Consider the following 18,849-nt stretch of genomic DNA (forward strand, 5'->3'; position numbering starts at 1 on the left):
CCTTTTTGGCTTCCCAGCTTTGCCGTGCCTGCTCTTAGAGCTCTGCATCCTCACCTGGTCCTCAGGCAGCTTCTTAGCAAGAGTTTAAGACCGAAAGCAGCAGAGGAAAGCCTGCTGGTCTCCAGGGGGTGCTCTCGGTGGCTTTTGGCACTCCCAGGGCTCACAGCACCCGCTGCTCCCTCACCGAGGACTGGATGCTCTTTCTTACCACGAGGGCAGGGAGGAGAAGGCTGGCAAAGAGGTGGTGAAATGATGGAGAGGTGGCCCCCAGGTGCCTGGTGTGAAGGAGCCCTTCCTTCCCTGAGAGCCCTGCGTGGCACGGATCCGAGCTGCTGGGGGTGCCCAGGGGCTGTTCGGGAGCCCCAGGCTGCATCCTACAGAGCAACCCCTGCTGCTGGCGGTGTGAGCATGGAGGGAGATGCCAGAGCTGCTGTGTTTGCCTTCAGAACCAGCCAGACTCCATGGGGAAGCAGCTCCAGCCCCACATTTCACCCACATTTCATTTTCTCCTTGGCTTAAACCTCACCCTGGGCTCCTTGCGTGGTGGGACAGAGCCCCTGCAGGGGCTGTGGCCGCTCCTGGGGGGAGCAGGGAGGAAAATCCCTTGGGAGCAGGTGGAGAGGGGCTCATCCAGCAGCACAGCTGGGGCAGGGCACGGCAGCACCAGCTCCTTCCCGAGCCTTCCTGCAGCCCCCAGCAAGTGCCACGTCTCTCCCGTGCAGGATGCGTGCCCAGCCTGGGGCTTTGGAGGCTTCCCAGCGGGGCTGCTCTTCCCTTCCTGAGTCCCTGTGCTGCTCAGATGATGGAGGTAGGTAATAATTTTTTATTTTTTATTTTTTTTTTAAAAAAAGAGCCTCCGTTGTACAAAGCAGCTGGTTCTGCTCACAGCCGGAGCACAAAGGAAAAGGTTACGGCAGGGATGGGGCCCTGCCAGGAGCATTCCCAGGGCCCAGCCCTGACAGCGGGGCCGGTTTGGAGGCAGAAATAGCAACAAGCCCCGGCCCTCCAGGTTTGTTCTCGCAGATAATCACTTCCTTAGGCTGCTGCCAGCGCTCTGCCTCCCAGCCGAGCACCTTGCTGGGGTCGTGCAGCTGCTGGAGCAGGGCTGTGGCTTCACCCCGTCCCCACCGCTGCGTCTCACCCCAACCCAGGACCACACGGGCTGGGGACACTGTGGTGAAGCACCTCGGGCACCTCCCTGCCCTACCCAGGGCTCCGCATCCCCTTCCAGGGCTGGGTGCGATGGGAAAAGGAACAGCCCCAGGGCTCCAGCCTGGCCCCCGGTTCCTCCGTTAAGCAGCACGGGGTGGGTGGGCAGCTCGGGCTTCACCTCTGGTTTTCCACCGCAGCTGGTTAGGAAAGAGGAATGGAACGGGTCCTTCCAAAGGTTGATCCTGGAGCTTTCCCCATCCAGGTTTGTATTTAAGGCTTTAACAAGAAGAAATCCCTGTGCAGCCGAGACCCCTTCCCGCAGGAGGCAGAGCTCAGCAGGAGCTCCGTCCCCCCTCGTTGCTCCCCATCATCACTCGAAGCCCCTTCCCCCTGCTCTGTGGGGGCTCCCTGCACCCTCCCCGGGGTACCCTGGGGACGAGGTGGCCGTGGCTCCTGGCCACCCCGTGGGGGTCCCAGCCCCGCTCCGTCCCCGTGCCCTGCTCCGTGCTGAGCCCCAAACCGTGGTGGTGCCCCCGCTGTGGGGCTCAGGGGGAGGCGTTTGGCCGTGGCAGGGGATCCCCGCGGTGCTTTTGGCCCTGGGCAGTGCCCCCCAGGGGCAGGCGAGGAGCTGGAGGGCAGCCAGGAGCCGGGGGCAGCTCCGGGAGCAGATGCCTGACCCTGGGCACCTTGGGGCATCTCTGGTCCTGCTGCGGGCTGCTCTCGCTGTTTTATTGCCCGTCACCGAGCCGAGAGCTCTGCTGTGTCCCCCCTCCCTCAAAGGAGCAACAGAGGCAGGCGGAGAGGGGCCGAGCCCTTCCTCCTGCGGGCTGCGCTGGCGTCCCTGCGGCCGCTGCGTGATAAATCGCTGTGCTGGGTTTTTAATAGTCGGTATTACCGGAGTGCTTTCACCCAGCGGGGCTGGCAGGGGAGGGCTGGGTCCTGTTACCCTGGGGTTCCTCCTGCTAAACCTCAAATGACCACCTCCACCCCCGGCAGGCAGAAACCCGAGAGAGACGCGCGGAGCCTGCGTGCCCTTGAGCAATGCTTTCCTCACCTTAAGTTTCACCGATTTAAAGTAAACAAGGCTCTGCTGGCTGGGGGCGTGAGGCAAAAAAAAATGGTGCAGCCTTTGGGGCTGAATCATCTCCAGGCCCCAAAACCCCTCTGTGCACCTCTGGCAGGGTTTCTCGGTGCCTGTACTCCTGCACGCAGCCTGACCCATCCAGCAGCACCCCTGGGTCCTTTTTTCCTCTGCCTGATACCCAAAATATTCATTCTGATTCCCATTTCTGCCTCTCAGCTGGTTCCCAAGCGCAGCTGCAGCAGCGACAGGGGTTGGTGCCGCGGCTCCCTGCTGACATCCCTTCTGCTTTGGGTCCCCGGCAGCGCTGGCCGTGCCCACGTGGCACTGGGGGAGCCAAAATTCCCCCTGGATCCGCTGCCCCCTGGGGCTGTGCCACGCTGCTGGGGACAGCCCAGGCCCTGGGAACTGGGACCAGTGCGGGGCAGCCCGGTGCCCCCCAGCCGTGCCGGTGAGCGGTGCCCGTGCCGGGGCAGCTCCGGCTCCGCTCGCCGCCTGTGCCGGCCGGCGGGAGCACGAGGAGTGGCGTGTCCTTTGAACGGGCTCCAGCAGCGACAGGTGCTGGGAAAGGCGACGCGGGACGGCTCCTGCTGGTGTAAAGGATACTCCTCTCTCCCTGCACTAATCCAGCTCCGTTACACCCAGTATAGAAGGGGCTGCTCCGGCCAGGCGCTGCCACAGCGCCGATGCTGCTCTCCTGACTGCCCTCTGCCCTGGGAACCCCAGGTAAAGGGGCTGTGGGGGGGGGCTATGCGGGTGGGCAGTGGGGTCCCTGCAGCCTTCAGGGTCCCTGTAGCCACCGGTCCCATGCTGGGGGCAGTGGGGTGGCCCTGGGGACAGCCAAACCCTGAAGCCGGGGAGCTGAGGCTGCGGGGAGCGGGGACGGCTCAGCCTCACTCCGCTCCCTGCCTGCAGCTCCGAGCCCAGTAAAACCAGTAAGTGGCTGCCCCGCTGCCAGAATGGTTACCGGTGGGATTGTTCCCACAAGGGTCAGGATTACAGGAGCCAGGGCAGAGCCGCGGTGCTGGGCTGGGGGCTGCTGCTGCCGGCCTGGAGCTGTGCTGCCACACGGGCACCCATGGGTGCTGCCCGAACCCCTGCAGCCCCTCGGTGTGGGAGCTGCAGGGACCCCCCGGCAGACGGGGCCGTGCTCTGCCGGCAGCTCCCGGGGATGCTCCCCTCGCCCCCTCCCCGTGTGGCCACCCGGTGTCCCCTGTCCCTCCCCGGGGGGGACGCAGCCTGCGTTTGGCACCCCGGCCGTGCCGGCTGCCTGCGCGGTGCCGTGGCAGCGACAGGTGCCGGGGTCAGGCCATCGATCAGTCACTGCACAGCAAATATCGGGGCACAACGGGGCGGTGCATGGACCTGGGGGGCCACACGGGGCCCGTCCCTGTGCCACCAGCGAGAAAACCCCCGGGACGGAGGGATAGGAGCCCCCCCGGGACCCCCGCTGTGCCGGAGCCTCCAGCTCGCCCCTTTTCTCCCGCAGGAGCCTCGCTGACCCGGGGCAGCCGCCTCCGGCCGCAGAGTGCCCATGGAGCAGGACGGCGTGGCGGGTGGCACGGCTGACACCGGGGGGGCTGGGAGCACGGCCACCCCCGGAGCTGAGCCCAGCACGACCCCTCCTGTCCCTGCCGCACCCCCGGACACAGAGCCCCCAGCCCAGGCTCAGGGCGCAGGGCAGGAAGAGCCCGGGAAGGAGAAGGCTGAGGCTGCCGGGGCTCAGGGTGAGGGGGGAAAGGAGCCTGCCAAGGAGGAGCCCCCAGGAGGGGAGGCAAAGCCCTCGGAGGAAAAGGGTCCGGCTGCTGCTGGGGCTCGGGATGGAGGAAAGGAAGAGCCCGTGAAGGAGAAAGGCCAGCCTGGGGGAGAGCCCCAAGGGGGAACGGCAGAGCCCCCCGAGGGGAAGGAGCCGGCTGCTGCCCAGGCTGAGGGTGCAGGGAAGGGGGAGCCCCCCGAGGAGAGGGCTGAGGCTGCAGCAGAGCCGCAGGCAGGGGACGCGGCACAGGCTGCACAGGAGAAGGGCCCGGCAGGGGAAGGGGCTCAGGATGGAGGCAAGGAAGAGCCCACGAAGGAGAAAGCCGCCGGCGATCCAGAGGCTGAGGGTGGAGGAAAAGCAGAGCCCACACAGGAGGAGGCCCCGGCTGCGGCAAAGGCACGGGATGGGGAGAAGGCAGCAGAAGAGGTGGAGAAGAGCCCAGCTGCAAAAGCGGCTCAGGATGGAGGCAAAGAAGCTCCTGCGAAGGAGGAAGCCACAGCAGCTCCTGCGAAGGCTCAGGATGGAGGGGAGGAGGCTGCACAGGTGGAAAAACCCACGGCGGTGACAAAGGCTCAGGATGGAGGCAAAGAAGAGCCTCCCAAGGAAGACGCCGCGGCTGCTGCGAAGGAGGAACCACATCCAGCAAAGGCTCAGGATGGGGAGAAGGAAGACACGAAGGAGGAAAAAGCCCCAGCGGCAGAAACAGCCCAGGATGGGAGCAAGGAGCCCACGAAAGAGGAGACCCCGGCCCCTGCAGAGGCTCAGGCAGAAGGGGACAAAGCGGGTGGTGCGGAGGAGAGCAGCAAACAGCAGGCACCCAAGGGCCCCGAGCCCTCGCGCCCGGCTCTGCTGCAGAGCCTGAGCTGCCCGGCCGCCTGCCAAAGGTACCCGGGGAAGGGTCCCTGGGGGCTGCCCAGCGAGCTGGAGCCCTCCTCGGAGGGGGTCCCACGGGGCAGAGGTGGGGGCCGGGCGCGGGGCTCGGGGCGCTGCTCACCTCCTGCTCCTGCTTCCAGGGAGGAGCAGCCCGGGTTGGAGGTGGCCGGGATGGAGACGATACCGGAGGAGACCGCGGTGGCACCGGCAACAGAAGGTTTGGGGGAGCCCACCCCGGCCCAGGGGGACCTGCGGCCCCCCGAGCAGCCTGACCCCGCGGGCAGCGCTGGCACCCCGCAGGAGAGGACATTGCCCGGTGCCGTGGGGCAGCCCCAGCCCGGTTCGGAGCCTCCCGGGGACGCCGAGCAGCCCGGCCCCGGTGCCGCGGGGCAGCCATCCTCGACGGAGGCAGAGCCGCCCCCCAGCCCCTACCTCACCCCCGATTTTGGGAAGGAAGACCCTTTTGAGATACTGGGTAAGGCTGCACCGCCCCCCAGCCCCCTGCTCTGGGCTCTGTCCTCAGCCCGGTGGCGGTGGCACCCCGGGACCACCTTCACGGGGCAGCAACCCCGGGGTCTGCCACGTCTCCGCCGCTGCCCTCCCGGGCCGCCAGCTCCTGCTCCTGGCTCGTGGCCCACCGGCAGCCTTCGAGCTCCGGTTTCACTGTAAACAGGGCTAAATGCGGCGTGTCCCCTCCCCAGGCTTCTCCCAGCCCAGCCTGGCACGCGTGGCGCTGCCCGGGGCTGCCCGGCGGGACGCGGAGCCTGTCCTGCCCCAGGACTGACAGCCGCCGCCTGGCCGCTGCCGAGGGACAGCGTGTCCCCTGTCCTGCACCGCCGTCCTTGGGGGTGCCAAGGGGGTCAAGGTGGAGGGTGCTGGGGGGGTCCCCTGAGGGGCCAGCTCCTGACAAAGTGGGGAGCGCGGGTGCAGGGGGGTGCCCCGGAGCGGGGTCTGTCCTGGGGAGGTGAGCAGGGCACGGAGGGGGTGAGCGAAATGTGCAGCAGGGTGGCACGGAGGGGTGCCAAATGGGATGGTGGCCGCTGAGGGAGGCACGCAGCAGCGTGGCCTGGAGAGGGCGAGCGTGACACGCGTGTTGGTGGCCCACAGGTGGCCACCAGGCACACGGCAGGGTGACACGCAGCAGGGCGATGCTGCGGGCAGTGCTGGGGGTGCCGGGCAGCTGCTGGGGACCCCTGACCTGCAGGAGGCACCGGGACGAGCTCCCAGCATGGGGCACCCTGGGGTGCCGGCAGCGGGGTCCCCCGGTGGGCAGCTCCCTTTTCACCCCCTCCTCTCTCTCGGCAGACGATGTCCCCCCGCCGCCCGCGCCCTTCGCGCACCGCATCGTCACCCTGCGCTCGGCCAGCGTCAGCTCCCAGTTCAACCTCAGCTCCAAGGAGATCCTGGGGGGGTAAGGAGGGGTCCGGGCTGCGGGAGGGACCGAGGACGCCTGGCTCTACCCCAGCTCTGAGCAGCGAAGGGGTCCCCGGGGAGCCTCCAGCACCCAGCCCCTGCCTGCGGGGAGCTGCTGCCGTGGGTGCCGGGGTCCCCAGGTGGCCGCGGTGCCATCGACGCCTCCCCTGTTCCGCAGGGGCAAGTTTGGTGAAGTCCACACGTGCACCGAGAAGCAGACGGGGCTCAAGCTGGCTGCCAAAGTCATCAAGAAGCAGGGTGCCAAGGACAAGGTCTGACCGATGGGCGCGGGAGAGGGGGAATCTCGAGGGTGCCAAACCGGGGGGCTCCTCGCTGCTGTCCCCCCCTTCCCCAGGGGCTGTCACCCAGCCTGGCCCCGTGCCGGTGGCTCGGCCGGGGCTGACACCAACCCCCCGGTGGGGGCTGCTGCTGCAGGAGATGGTGCTGCTGGAGATCGACGTGATGAACCAGCTGAACCACAGGAACCTCATCCAGCTCTACGATGCCATCGAGACGCCCCGGGAGATCATCCTCTTCATGGAGTTGTGAGTGCCGGGGCTGCGCGGTGCGGGGCTCAGCGCCCAGGCCAGGGGGGCTGCAGGAGGATGGGGTGGGGAAGGAACCCCCCGGGTGACCCGGGGACCCCCGTCCGTGCCCGTGCAGCATCGAGGGCGGCGAGCTCTTCGAGCGGATCGTCGACGACGACTACCACCTGACGGAGGTGGACTGCATGGTGTTCGTCCGGCAGATCTGCGAGGGCATCCGCTTCATGCACCACATGCGCGTCCTCCACCTCGACCTCAAGGTGCGGGGCCGGGGCGCTGGGGGCTCCCGATCTGCTGCAGGTCTTCACGGGGGGACGTCCCCTCTGGGCCCTCGCCCCGGGAGCTGGGCTCTGACTGGGGGGGTCCCTGTCCCCGCAGCCCGAGAACATCCTCTGCGTCGCTGCCACTGGGCACATGGTGAAGATCATCGACTTCGGGCTGGCTCGAAGGTGCCGTGCTCCCCCTCTCCCCATATCTTCGTCCTCCTGCTGTTCTGCTCCCACCTTCACCTCTGTGTGCGGGGAGCACGGGGCCGGCTGCTTGTGGTGGCAGCCAGCCTGTCACCCTGCCTCTGAACCCCCCCTCCCGGCCACAGGTACAACCCCCAGGAGAAGCTGAAAGTGAACTTTGGCACCCCCGAGTTCCTCTCCCCCGAGGTGGTCAACTACGAGCAGGTCTCCTACTCCACGGACATGTGGAGCATGGGCGTCATCACCTACATGCTGTACGTCGGGGTCCCTTCTGGGGACAGTCCCCGAGCCGGGTTAGCCCCGTGCAGGGGGAATTTGGGGTGCCCCAACCCAGGGCACCCCCTGCTCACCCGTCCCCCTCCGCTCCCCCAGCCTCAGCGGCCTCTCCCCTTTCTTGGGCGACAACGACACCGAGACGCTGAACAACGTCCTGGCTGCCAACTGGTACTTCGACGAGGAGACCTTCGAGAGCGTCTCCGACGAGGCCAAGGACTTTGTCTCAAACCTCATCATCAAAGAGAAAAGGTGCGACGCTGGGGGAGGCCGTGGTGGCCCCGGGGCGGGCACCTTCCATCCGTGCGCTCTTGGCTCTGCCCAGCCCGGGCATTCCACGTGCAGCCCCCTGTGCCAGGGCTGGCCGTGTCCCCAAAACCCTGCCCTGGCCTCTGGCTGTCCCCAAGCACAGCCCCTTGTCCCTGCAGGGCCACTGGCCACGAGTGAGATTTGCTGGACCGCTCACGGTCCCTCCTTGTCCCACCGGTCCCTGGGCACATCCTTAGGGCTGACGGCCAGGGCACAGGTTTCTGGGGTTGGGGGGCTCTTGGATGGCACAAGAAGGGGTCAGAGGGGGGAAAGGGGCTGCGGGGGGACCCGTGGTGACCCGCTGGCCTCTCGCCCCCAGCGGCCGGATGAGCGCGGGGCAGTGCCTGCAGCATCCCTGGCTCAACAACCTGGCGGAGAAGGCGAAGCGCTGCAACCGCCGCCTCAAGTCCCAGGTGCTGCTCAAGAAATACGTCATGCGGCGGCGCTGGAAGGTGTGTGGGGTGGGGTGGGGTGGGGTGGGATGGGATGGGATGGGATGGGATGGGATGGGATGGGATGGGATGGAACGGGACAGGGGTCAACACCGCCCCGCTCTGCTGTCTGGGGGAGTTTGGGTGCCCCCCGGGTGGGATCTTACCAAACACTGGTGCCTTTTTGACTCTCCTGAGCCCATCCCAGGAGCGCATTTTAGTGGCAGAAGTGGTGTCAGGATGGAGGGGAGGGAAGCTCCTGGGGCTGGTGTTAGTCCTGCCCCAGGAATCTCCCCTGAAAGCTGGTGCAGGGGGAGCCCTGGGCGGCTGCCAGCTCCCCGGCCCAGCTCCCGAAGCAGCTCTGGGAGTGCCGCCGGGTTCAGCCTCGAGGTCTGCAGCCGGACTCGTGCCTCTCCTCTTGTCTTTTACAGAAAAACTTCATCGGGGTGTGTGCTGCCAACCGCTTCAAGAAGATCACCAGCTCGGGGTCGCTGACGGCGCTGGGCGTCTGAGCGTGGGCCGGGGGCTGAGCACCGTGAGCCCAGAGGAACCGCTCGGAGAGGGGGCTCGGGGGCTGCCGAGCCCCATCCCGGGGCCGTGCCGGGGCCTCACCCCAGAACAGGAGCAGGATCTGGGCAGGGGCAGCCCCGCAGGCACCGCGCAGCCCCAGCTCTGCTCATCAGCCGGCAGCTCCAGCCCCCGCTGCGCCTCGCCACGAAGCCACCGCCTCGCTCCTGCCCCTGCGGCCGCTGCTCTGCCCCGGCACCGGGCACCGGGGGGGGGCTGCTGGAGACCCAGACCCCCGCGGGCTCCTCACCCACAGCCACCTTTTGTGGGCTCTCAGGGCTTGAGCCACCCCCGTCCCCAGCGAGCCGATGCTCCCCCCTGCATTTCCACGGACTGCGAGGTGGTTTCCACGCTCGTTCCCGGCACGGCAGCACCACGTAGCAGCGCTCCCCGGCCCGCAGCAGCACTCCCCGCTCACGCTGCTCCTCTGGGACTTCAGAGCAGCCCGATACCAGCGCTGCTGCCGGCCCTGCACGCTCACAGCCACACGGGCACGAGGTTGGCACGCTCTGCTTGGAGACACCGCAGCTCTCGGCCCCCGAGGTGCCCACCTGCCCCGCGCGGTGCCGGGCTCTTCTCCCGCGGTGGGAGCAGGTTTGTGGCACAGGGAGGGGGGCGGAAGGCAGGTGCAGACCCGGACACCCCCCCTGGGGGACTTGGCGCAGGGGCTGGGGCCGGGGCCGTGGCATCGCCTCCCCGCCGCGCGGAAGCTGGAGCCGGGAGGGCGGCGCGCACAGGAAGGGAGGAAGCGCCGAGCACGTTTCCAGGAGCGTCCCCAGCTGGGAGCCAGCGAGCGAAGAAGGAGGCTTTGTGTGCTCCTCCTCACCCCTGCCCTCCGCTCTGCCAGCGGGGGAGCGGCGCAGCCTCTCCTTCACGCATTTCCCCCCCCCACCATCCCCGTTTTCTCAGCCAGATAAAGGCGAGCAGCCCTAATGCAGACCAGCTGGGCTGCGCTCCCCCCCCTCCCCTGCTCCTGGCAGGATTGCTTCAGCGCTGACCACCAACACACAGGAACTGCCGGCCGCCAGCGGGGCCGTGCCGGGGCCGCCGTGTGCCGGGGCAGCGGGTGCTGCGCCCGCTCCTCGCCCAGCCCTCGCCCCCTCTCCCCGTGGCCCTGCGTTCCCCCGAGCCCCCCTCCTCGCAGCACGGCCAGGGGACGGCGGCCCCCAGCTTTGCAGCCTCCAGCCTTGCCCTGTGCTGGCTGGCACCGGGCTCCGACCCCAGCTTTGGTTTTGTGCCGTGGAGTGAGGGCTGTGCACGCTGCGGGGCTGTCTGTGCCCTCCGTGGCTGCTGCAGAAGCCCTTGGTGCTTGGCCCGGGGCAGGGATGGGGGCGGAAAGCAGCCCCCCCAGCCCCGCTGGTGGCAGCAGGTGGATGTGGCTTTGGGCTCGGCGCCCCAACCCCTGCCCGGGCTCGCAGCATGGCTTGCAGGGCCCTGCCCGTGCGCTCGGCTTCTTGTAAATAAATGTACAGGTCTGAGAGCAGCCCCGCGCCCTGGGCACCGGCTGGGAGGGGGGGGCATTAAACCCCTGGGGGTGTGCATCTGGCAGCCAGGAGCTGAGGGATACGGCTCAACACGGGGCTGGGAGGCTGAAAGGGGGATTGGGTGGGCGGATGGATGGATGGAGGAGAGGATGGATGGATGGACAGAAGGACAGAGGTGTCCTCACGGCTGCAGCACCGCCCAGGCAAAGGCTGGGGGGGGTCCCGCTGAGCCTGCACGCGGAGCCCCCAGCCCCACACACACCCGGGGTCCATCCCCGGGGTCCACCCCGTGCCCCTCTGTCCGCGGCTGGCCCCGAAGCGGTTAAGGCAGCGCAGGCAGGGTCACCACTGGGCCCAGGGCGTCCCCTCCCAGCCCGCTTCCTGCCGGCAGCCTTTGACCAGTTCCTGCCGGTGACCACCCTGCGGTCCTGGAAAACAGCGCGGCCCCATCTGGTTCCAGTTACGCTCCGCGGCGGTGACGTCTCCTTCCTGTCTGGGCCCCAGGAGCCGAGCGTTGCCCTGGGCCGCGGGGGCTGCAGAGCCCGCTGCAGGGCGGCCCCGGTGCCGGTGCCAGTTCCCAGCCTGGCCGGGAGCACGGCTGAGCCACGGCTGCCCCGGGGTGGGACCGTGCGGGGTGGCCTCTCCGGGGGGCACGGTACTGTGCGGGGGCACGCGGTCACCAACACCCCTAGGCTGAAGTGATGGGGACCCCTCCCTGCAGCCTGCTTTGGCTTCCTCGGCCCCATCTCCAACCAAAGACCCCACATGGGTCCCCTTTGTGCCTCCATCACGGCAGTGGGCACGGTGATGGGGCTGCTCCCGGTCCTGCATGCGCCCACGGTGCCGTTCCTCACGTGGGGTTCCTCGTCCCCGTGGCCCCACCGGCAGCGCAGGGCTGAGCCCCAGGGGAGAGAGGGCGAGCGGGCGATGCCGCACACCAGCACCCACCACCACCAGCACTGGGACCTCTCCTAGAGCTGGGGGCTCGGGATCCTGCACCAGGACCCCTTGTGGCACGGTCCCCGGCCACGGCATGGCCCACGCTGGGAGCGGGTGCGCGGGCTGGGGGCCAGGCCACCCACTGCGAGCCGGCAGCGAGCCGGGGAGGAGGAAGGGCAGGGAGAGGAGCGGGCCCACGGCCAGGACCAGGGCTGGTGCTGGGGAGCGGGGCCGGGACGGGCAAAGGGAGCCCTGGAAGCGGGTGGTGGCACAGGAGGTGGCCGGGCTCTGCCCCGTCCCACCCCGGTGAGCTCAGGGATCAGCGATGCCGGGGGCTGCAGGCAGCAGAGCTGGGGCTCCGCTCCCCTCGGGGCCACGCTCCCAGGTCCCCGCAAACCCCAGCTCCAACCCTGCTGCATCCTTTACGGGGGCACCCATCCTGCTGCAGCCCCAGCACCGAACCGGGCACCTCGGCACCCCGTGTGTGTGTCTTGGGGACGGGTCCCCATCCCGGGGGCAGCGATGGGCTGGGTCCCGCCGTGCTCCCAGCACCGGGCTCCGCGCCCGGCTCTGCCCGGGGGCCGTGGCCGCGCGTTCCCAGGCAGAGGCTGGGAGCCCGGGCGGGCGAGCGTCCCGGCCGCGCTGTGTGGGAACCAGACGGCCCCTGGGCACGGCTCCGCGGCGCTCGCTTCCTCCCTCGCCCCCGGGGGACCGAGCGAAGGAGGGGGCTGAGGTCAGCCGCGCTCGCTGCAGACGGCTCCGGAGACGCCAGCATGATCTAGGCGCTCAAATATTGTTTTCCACAGGGGAGGGAAGGAAAAAAAAAGAAAAAAGATTAAAAAAAAAAAAAAAAAGGGAGAAAAAGCAAAGCCCAGGGACGAGTGACCGTCGCTGCTGCAGCGATGACGAACAGCAGCCCCTCCTGCCCTGCCCGGGGCTGGGATGTGGCCATGGCCCGGCAGCGGCCGTCTGGGCTGATAACGGGGCTGACGCGGTGCCGGTGCTCCTGGTCCCTGAGTGACGCCAGCACCGGCCCTCACCGAGACCCCCGGGGCCTGGCCGAGCTGTGTCCTGCTCGCCTTGTGGAGCCGGGGTCTTGGCCACACACATCACGGAGAGCCCCCCCCAGCATCCTCCTCCTGTGCCCACCACGGCCCCACCAAGGTGGAGCGGGATCAGCCGGGGCAGCCCCATGCACCTGCATCCCCCAGCCTGGGGGCATTGCCCCCCCCAGGGGGTCCTTTCCCAGGGGCAGGGAGAATTGGGACATGGGCACAGGTCCCCACTTGGCCAGCATCGCCCTGACCCAGCTCGGGGCTGCGAAGGCAGCGGGACGGCTCCGTTCTGGCGAGGTGGCGATGCCGACCCCAGCACACGGAGAGGGGCTGGTGGCCACGTCCTGGCCCCGGGGCTGCGTGGGGACCCCACCCCATCCCGCCCCGTCCCATCCCACCCCAGCAGAGCCCAGCCCGTGCCCAGCCTGTCGGTGGGAGCAGTGACTCAGCCGGTGCCTCCTCACCGGCAGCCGCCCGGGATGATTCAGGGTGGAGGAATCCTGCCGGCACGCAGCCGTTCTCCTCGGCCGTTCCCACTGCAGCCACAGCCGTGCCCGCGGGCAGCCCTGGCACAGCCTGGCACTTCAGAGCCCCCTGCTCAGGGAGCTGTGGGGTCCCCCATACCCCCTACACCATGCCAAGAGCCTGTGCCCCATCCCACAGAGCCCCTACAACCCCCCCAGCAGCTCTCCAGGTGGGTCCCCCACCGAGGCCGGCACCACTGGTGCCACACACGCAGCACAAGCGAGCAGTGTGGGGTTTGTGGGGCCACGGGGCTCACTCCTGGGGGGCAGCACGTCCCCCTGCCCCTTGCCGATGAGGTTGGGAGCCGTGGTGGGTGGCCTCGGGGACACGTGTCCCTGGATGGGAACAGAGCAGCCCCCGCTGCGCCCCTGCCCGCTCCCCAACCCGAGCAGGGCGCAGAGATGACAGAGGCAGCGTGGGCGAACGTGCTTTATTCCGCCGCTGGAGCCCCGCACGGTGCCGGGGGAGGCTGGGGGGGGGAAGGGGGAGCAGTCCATCACTCGAAGAAGAACATGCCGGGTGTCCTGTAGAGGCAGTGGGGCAGCCCCAAGGGGTAGCCGCTGCCCCCCTGCAGCGGGATCGCGCCCCCCGCGCCCCACGACTCCTTCTGCTCGCCCGCCCGTGGCCCCGCAGCCCCGAAGGGCGCCTGGCGGGGGGCAGGGGGGGCTGCGGTGGGGGCTGTGGCCAGGAGATGCTCCAGCGCCGTGCCGCAGGGCCGCTCGTTCATGCAGAAGCTCAGCGCCTGCACCCGGCACTGGTAGCTGCCACCCAGAGCCTCGGGCCCCGAGCGGCCGAAGGAGCCGAAAACGGGCACGGGGGGCTGCTTGTAGCCATCGCCGTCAAGGAAGCAGGGCGCGGGGGGCTTGCCCGCACCCAGGAGGGCGCTGGGGAACATGGGGGGCACCTGCCCGAAGGGTTGGCCCAGCCCCAAGGTGGGGGTCGCCGACTCCTTGCACTCCAGCTCGCCCCGGGGGGACGCGGTGGGGGCCGGGGAGTCCTGCGCGGGGTCCCTGGGCTCGGCGGGCAGCAGGGCACGGTGCTGCGCCGGGCGCTCGCCGGGCACCGGGTACTGACCTGGCCGGGGCAGCTGCAGAGCCGCCGGGAGCCCCCCAAAGGCAGTCTCCTTGGGTTGGGGGGGGGCCGCTGGACGGCTCTCCGGGGGGGCCCCATGGTTTGGTGGGCAGCACGGCTCCTTGGCGAAGAACGACCCCTTGGGCTGCGGCGCGTCCGGCACGTACAGGCAGGGCTGCCTGGCCCCAGGGGGGGGCCGCCGGGCGCAGGGCTCGGGGCACCCCTGCACCCCTCCGCCAGCACCCTCGGCCAGCTCGGGGGGGCCCAGCAGGCGCCCGGCGGCCACCGGCGAGGCGAAGCCGCCCTCCACTTTCCCCTCCTCACTCGGCAGGGCAGCGGGCGGCCCCCGCGAGCGGTGCTTGGGGGGCTTCCTGCGCCCCTCGTCCCCCTCGGCGCCCGGCGCGTCGCGGAGCCCCCTCTTCCTGGTGAAGCGGCGGCGGCGGCGCAAGAAGCTGCCGTTCTCGAACATGTTGTAGCAGTCGGGGTCCAGCGTCCAGTAGTTGCCCTTGCCCGGCTTCTTGTCGTCGCGGGGCACCTTGACGAAGCACTCGTTGAGCGAGAGGTTGTGGCGGATGCTGTTCTGCCAGCCCTGCTTGTTCTCGCGGTAGAAGGTGAAGCGGCCCATGATGTAGCGGTAGATGCCGCTCAGCGTGATGCGCTTCTCCGGCGTGCTCTGGATGGCCATGGTGATGAGGGCGATGTAGCTGTAGGGCGGCTTGGTGGCCTCGGGGACGGCCGGCGGAGAGGGACCGGGGAAAGGGCCGTCGGGGGCCGGCCGGCCGCGCAGAGCCGCGCTGCCCACGGGGATGTCCGGCTGCATCCTCCCACCCGGCTGCAGCCGTCCCGCTGCTGCTGCTGCTGCTGCTCCTGCTTCTGCCGTCCGGCTCCGGCCGAGCCCGTTAAAACCCCGCAGCAGCCCAGCCTCCCGCGCCCCGCCGGCGAGGGGGCGGCGGGCCCCTCCTCTCCGGGACCGCGGGGCCGCCCAGGGCGGAGCGGGGGCCCCATGGTCCAGCGCCGGTCTCTGCGGCCGGACGCGCCGCCAGGGCCAGCCCTGCGGCCAGGAGCCAGCGGCCACGCGTTGGCACCGCCACGGCCTCCCCAGGGCACGGCCCCGCTGCCCCAGCACCTCTTCCCACAGGAGGTTCCCAGGGTCTGGGGCTCATCCTGCCCGGGCGCTGCTCCCCCGGGGAGCTGATGCTGGTGGGGTGCGGGGGCTGCAGTGTGTAGGATCGGGGTGAGCTGCACCTCGGCTCCCCGGCTGCCTCCTGCCCTGGGGTGGTGCTGGATCCCTGAAATGTGTGGGATCCCTGCAGTGTGTGGGATCCCTGCAGGGTGCCAGGTCCCCGTGCCACGCCGTGTCCCTGCACCGTGCCCAGCTGGTTGGGGACAGCGCCTCCAGGGTGCGCCACAACCCCCGCTCCTCACCCAGCACCGGGGGAAACTGAGGCACGTGCTTTTGGGACACGGGGCCACGCTGCAAGGGCAGCTAACGGGCGCCTTGCCTCTGCTGCAGCCACACCAAGGGGCCAGAACCAGAGGGCAGGACGGGTGTCGAGGGAGCGTGGCTCCCCGCAGGGTGCTCAGCTCCTGCTGCCCTGTGCCGTGAGGCTGTGCCCGGCTCAGCTCCCCCTGCTGCCCGCACCCGCCTCGTCCCGGCACCCCGCGGTGCTGCTGGCACAGCCCCAGCCCCAGGCTGCAGTAGGAAACACAACCTTTATTCCTGCACACCACAAACAGCGCGTCCCCGCGGTGCCAAGCACAAGGACGGAGCTGGCTGTCCCCCCGCCAGCCCGGACCGCTGCCCTGCGCGCCCAACAAGCACCCAGCCACCACCCCCCAGATGGTTCCCAGCAGTTCTCGGGAAAAAACACGGCTCCTGCTCCATCCAGCATCCACCCACCTCCGTCCCCGCCGTGCCAAGTGCCCCGCGCACGGCCCCTTGTGGCATCGCTGCTTGGAGGCCGCTCGTCCCCAGGGCCAGAGCGCAGCCGTGGGGACGCTGAGCACCTCGCCCCGCAGCCGTGAGCACGGTGGAGGCTTCGTCGCGCCTCGGCTGCCCCGCTCAGGGCTGGCAGAGCTGCTGGAGGACGTGGACGATGTGGCCGGGAGCGCCGGGGGCACAGGGCTGGGGGCAGTCGCGCAGCAGCGTGGGGCCGATGCGCTGGGCGTGATGGAAGAGCTCCCGCGCGAACACCGGCTCCACCTGCGGAGGCACAGAGCCGCCGGGAGGATGGGGTCTGCCCCCCCCAAAAAACCTCCCAGCTCGTGGTTGTGGCGAGCGCCACCCCCGCGGGTACTCACGTGGGCCATGATGAGCTTCTGGAAGTGGTGGCTGGCGCTGGTGGGGTACTCCTCGCCGAAGCACAGGTGGATCTGGTACTGCGGCGCCGGCTGCCCCTGGCTCAGGTACCTCCGCAGCTCTGCAAGACACCGGGGCTCGCACGGGTCCCCCCCCCCGACGCCGTGCCGGGGACGGGACCTGTCCCCAACGCCCTGGGGGGCTGGAGGTCCCCGAGGGTGGCAGGGGGCTGCGGGCACTTACGCTGCAGGAACTGCTGCGTGTCCAGCAGCTTGTAGGTCTTCTCCCTCTCCAGTTTGTTGGGCCAGTCCCGGTGCGGGGCCAGCGGCCCGTTCCAGTACACCCTGCCCTGGCACTGGCGCTTCATGAAGACCCCCTCGGGGGCCACCCACAGCAGGACCCCGCGTTCCAGGTGGGGCAGGAGCCTCTCCAGCACCTCGGTCACGCCGGCCACCCGGCTGCTGCCGCCCAGCGCCCGCGGCGGGGGGAACTCGATCTGCTCCATGCACGAGGGGCCGTAGAGGCGCTCGCTGGCGGCCGGCTCGGCGCGGGAGGCGATGCGGCAGCCCTCGGCCGTGCGGGTGGTGAGCTCCTTCACCAGCACGTCGCAGTAGTAGAGGCGAACGTGGAGCCAGCAGTCTACGGTACAAGGGGGGGTTAGCACAGGGTTGGGGGGGCACCGGGGGCTGCAGCCCGGCCGGGGCAGCTCCTACCTGAGTGGTTGACGTCCTCGACGGGGAGGTAGGATGGGGGTCTGGGGAGGAAGTGGCCGTGGGTCGGGTTCCAGCCGTAGAAGGCTCCCCGTATGTGGTACCCTGGGTTGGGATGGAGACAGCAGAGGGATGTGGGCAGCTGTCCCCTGGGGGGTCCTGTCCCAGCCCCAGCCCCCAGAGTTGGCGGGGGCTTCCCACAGCTGCTGCACCTTGTTAAATCCCCTCAGTGCGCAACCAGGCAGCTTCATTTTGGGACTCATGGGGGGGGGGAGCCCCAGCCTCGGTCTCCATTCCCACGGTCCCAAGGCTCTGGGAAGCGGGGTGCCTCCGGGGGGGGCAGCGATCCCCTCCCGCCCCAGCCCCATCCTGCGTGCATCCCCATCCACCACCCTCAGGGCTCTTTTCTCACCTCGCTCAGCCGGGTGGGCAGAGAGCAGGGGGAGCGCAGCTGCGTGGCAGGACCCCCCGGCGCCCCGCACGCCCTCCTCGGCCGGGCTCCCCGCGGCACGGCCCTGGGGATGAGAGAGGTGGTGGTGAGGGCCAGGCTGGCAGCGGGGGCACCTGAGCCAGCTCTGGACCCCCCCCCGTCAGCACACTTTTAGGTGGGGGCTGGCTCACCTGCGGGTCCTCGCCGGCTGGGGGCTGCGGGCCAGCATCGTTCTCTGTGGGGAGCGAGGAAAAAAAAATCACTGAGCCCCACAGACAGCGGGAACGGCCCCCGGGGAGGTGCTGGCTCCCCAGGGAAAGCAAACCCAGCCCTGACCCACAGCGGGCGGCCAGGGCACAGCCTCGGGAAGGGCTTTGTCCGAGAACAGCCCAGGGCATCGCGGAGGAGGAGGAGCAGGGAGGAAGAGGAGCGGGGAGGAAGAGGAGCGGGGAGGAAGAGGAGCGGGGAGGAAGGGTCCCGGGCGGCGATGCCCGCGGGATACGGGGCTGGCACCGGGTGTGAGCCCCGAGGCTGAGCAGGCAGCAGGGTGTCGGGGCAGTACCTGCGTCGCGGGCGGCGTCGGAGACGATCTGGTACACCTTGTAGGGCTCGGAGATGTCGAGCTGGCTGCGCTCGGGCACCTCCTGGAAGTCGGTGCTCTTGTTGAGGGCGCAGCGGAGCCGCGTCTTCCAGGTGGACGGGTCGGCCTTGTCCGTGCCCTCGTGGTACTTCCCCTTGTACACGGCCCAAGCCTGCGGGCAGGGGGGGTTGGGGGGGTGGGCTCGGTGCTGCGGGGGCTGCCCGGACCCCCGGGGCCGAGGAGGGATCGAGGGAGGGGATTGGGGAGGGGGGAGCCCACGCGTGGGAGCCCTTGAGGCTGAGCTGGGCGGCCAGGGGGGGTCAAAACCGTGGGGCAGGGGGCGGCGGGGAGCCGGGGGAGCCCCTTGGGGTGCGGAACCGGGGGTGCCCGGGGGGTGCCCGTGGGGGGGGTCCATACCCTGAAGAGCGCCGCGTCCTGCTGCTGCCGGTAGTCCTGCTTGGCCGCGTGCTTCCAGGGGATGCGGAACAGCGTCCTGCGGCCGTCCTCCCAGCGCAGCCCCGGGTAGCGGCCGCTGTCGATTTGGGCGATCAGCCACTCCTTCAGCCGCATGGGAGACCCCGGCTCCGCCATCGCAACCCCGCGCCCCGCGCCCGGCCCCGCGGTGCCCTCGGGAGCGCGCCGGGGAGGCGAAAGCGAAGGCGCGTCGGGGAGACTTTCGCTTTCGTTTTCCCGGACGCCGCTTTCGGTTCCTCCGCTGCGCCACCGGGATCCCAGCCCCGGGGGGGTGGGGGGGGCACCGAGGGCACCCGTGGGCACCGGTGGGCACCGGGGACCCCCCCCTGCGGGGACTGTGCCTGGGGGCTCCGTGCTGCGGGGAGCCCTGCCCGCCGTCCCCCGCTGCTGCACTGGGCACCGGGGCACCTCT

At 69.7% G+C, this 18,849-nt stretch overlaps 3 protein-coding genes across 3 annotated transcripts; 1 reads left to right on the forward strand and 2 right to left on the reverse strand.

Annotated features, from left to right (window-relative positions):
* Positions 1 to 3,767: 3,767 nt before the first annotated feature.
* MYLK2 (myosin light chain kinase 2) lies at positions 3,768 to 8,815 on the forward strand. The gene is made up of 11 exons (XM_032198567.1): positions 3,768 to 4,873; positions 5,003 to 5,337; positions 6,168 to 6,273; positions 6,454 to 6,547; positions 6,711 to 6,820; positions 6,939 to 7,080; positions 7,199 to 7,269; positions 7,416 to 7,544; positions 7,663 to 7,815; positions 8,192 to 8,324; positions 8,735 to 8,815. The coding sequence occupies exons 1-11, from the start codon at positions 3,768 to 3,770 to the stop codon at positions 8,813 to 8,815; spliced, it is 2,460 nt and encodes an 819-aa protein (XP_032054458.1).
* A 4,474-nt stretch (positions 8,816 to 13,289) lies between these two features.
* Positions 13,290 to 14,764, reverse strand: FOXS1 (forkhead box S1). The gene has a single exon (XM_032198403.1). It carries the CDS (start codon positions 14,762 to 14,764, stop codon positions 13,370 to 13,372), a length of 1,395 nt encoding a protein of 464 aa, XP_032054294.1. The 3' UTR covers positions 13,290 to 13,369.
* A 1,242-nt stretch (positions 14,765 to 16,006) lies between these two features.
* On the reverse strand, positions 16,007 to 18,554 carry LOC116495850 (interferon regulatory factor 4-like). Its single transcript, XM_032198568.1, has 8 exons — positions 18,381 to 18,554; positions 17,946 to 18,135; positions 17,575 to 17,618; positions 17,366 to 17,468; positions 16,957 to 17,058; positions 16,487 to 16,882; positions 16,246 to 16,364; positions 16,007 to 16,147 (listed from the first exon to the last, which is right to left on the reverse strand). The coding sequence occupies exons 1-8, from the start codon at positions 18,552 to 18,554 to the stop codon at positions 16,007 to 16,009; spliced, it is 1,269 nt and encodes a 422-aa protein (XP_032054459.1).
* Between the last annotated feature and the right edge of the window lie 295 nt (positions 18,555 to 18,849).

The sequence above is a fragment of the Aythya fuligula genome, chromosome 16, assembly GCF_009819795.1.
Source record: "Aythya fuligula isolate bAytFul2 chromosome 16, bAytFul2.pri, whole genome shotgun sequence".
Lineage (NCBI taxonomy): Eukaryota > Metazoa > Chordata > Aves > Anseriformes > Anatidae > Aythya > Aythya fuligula.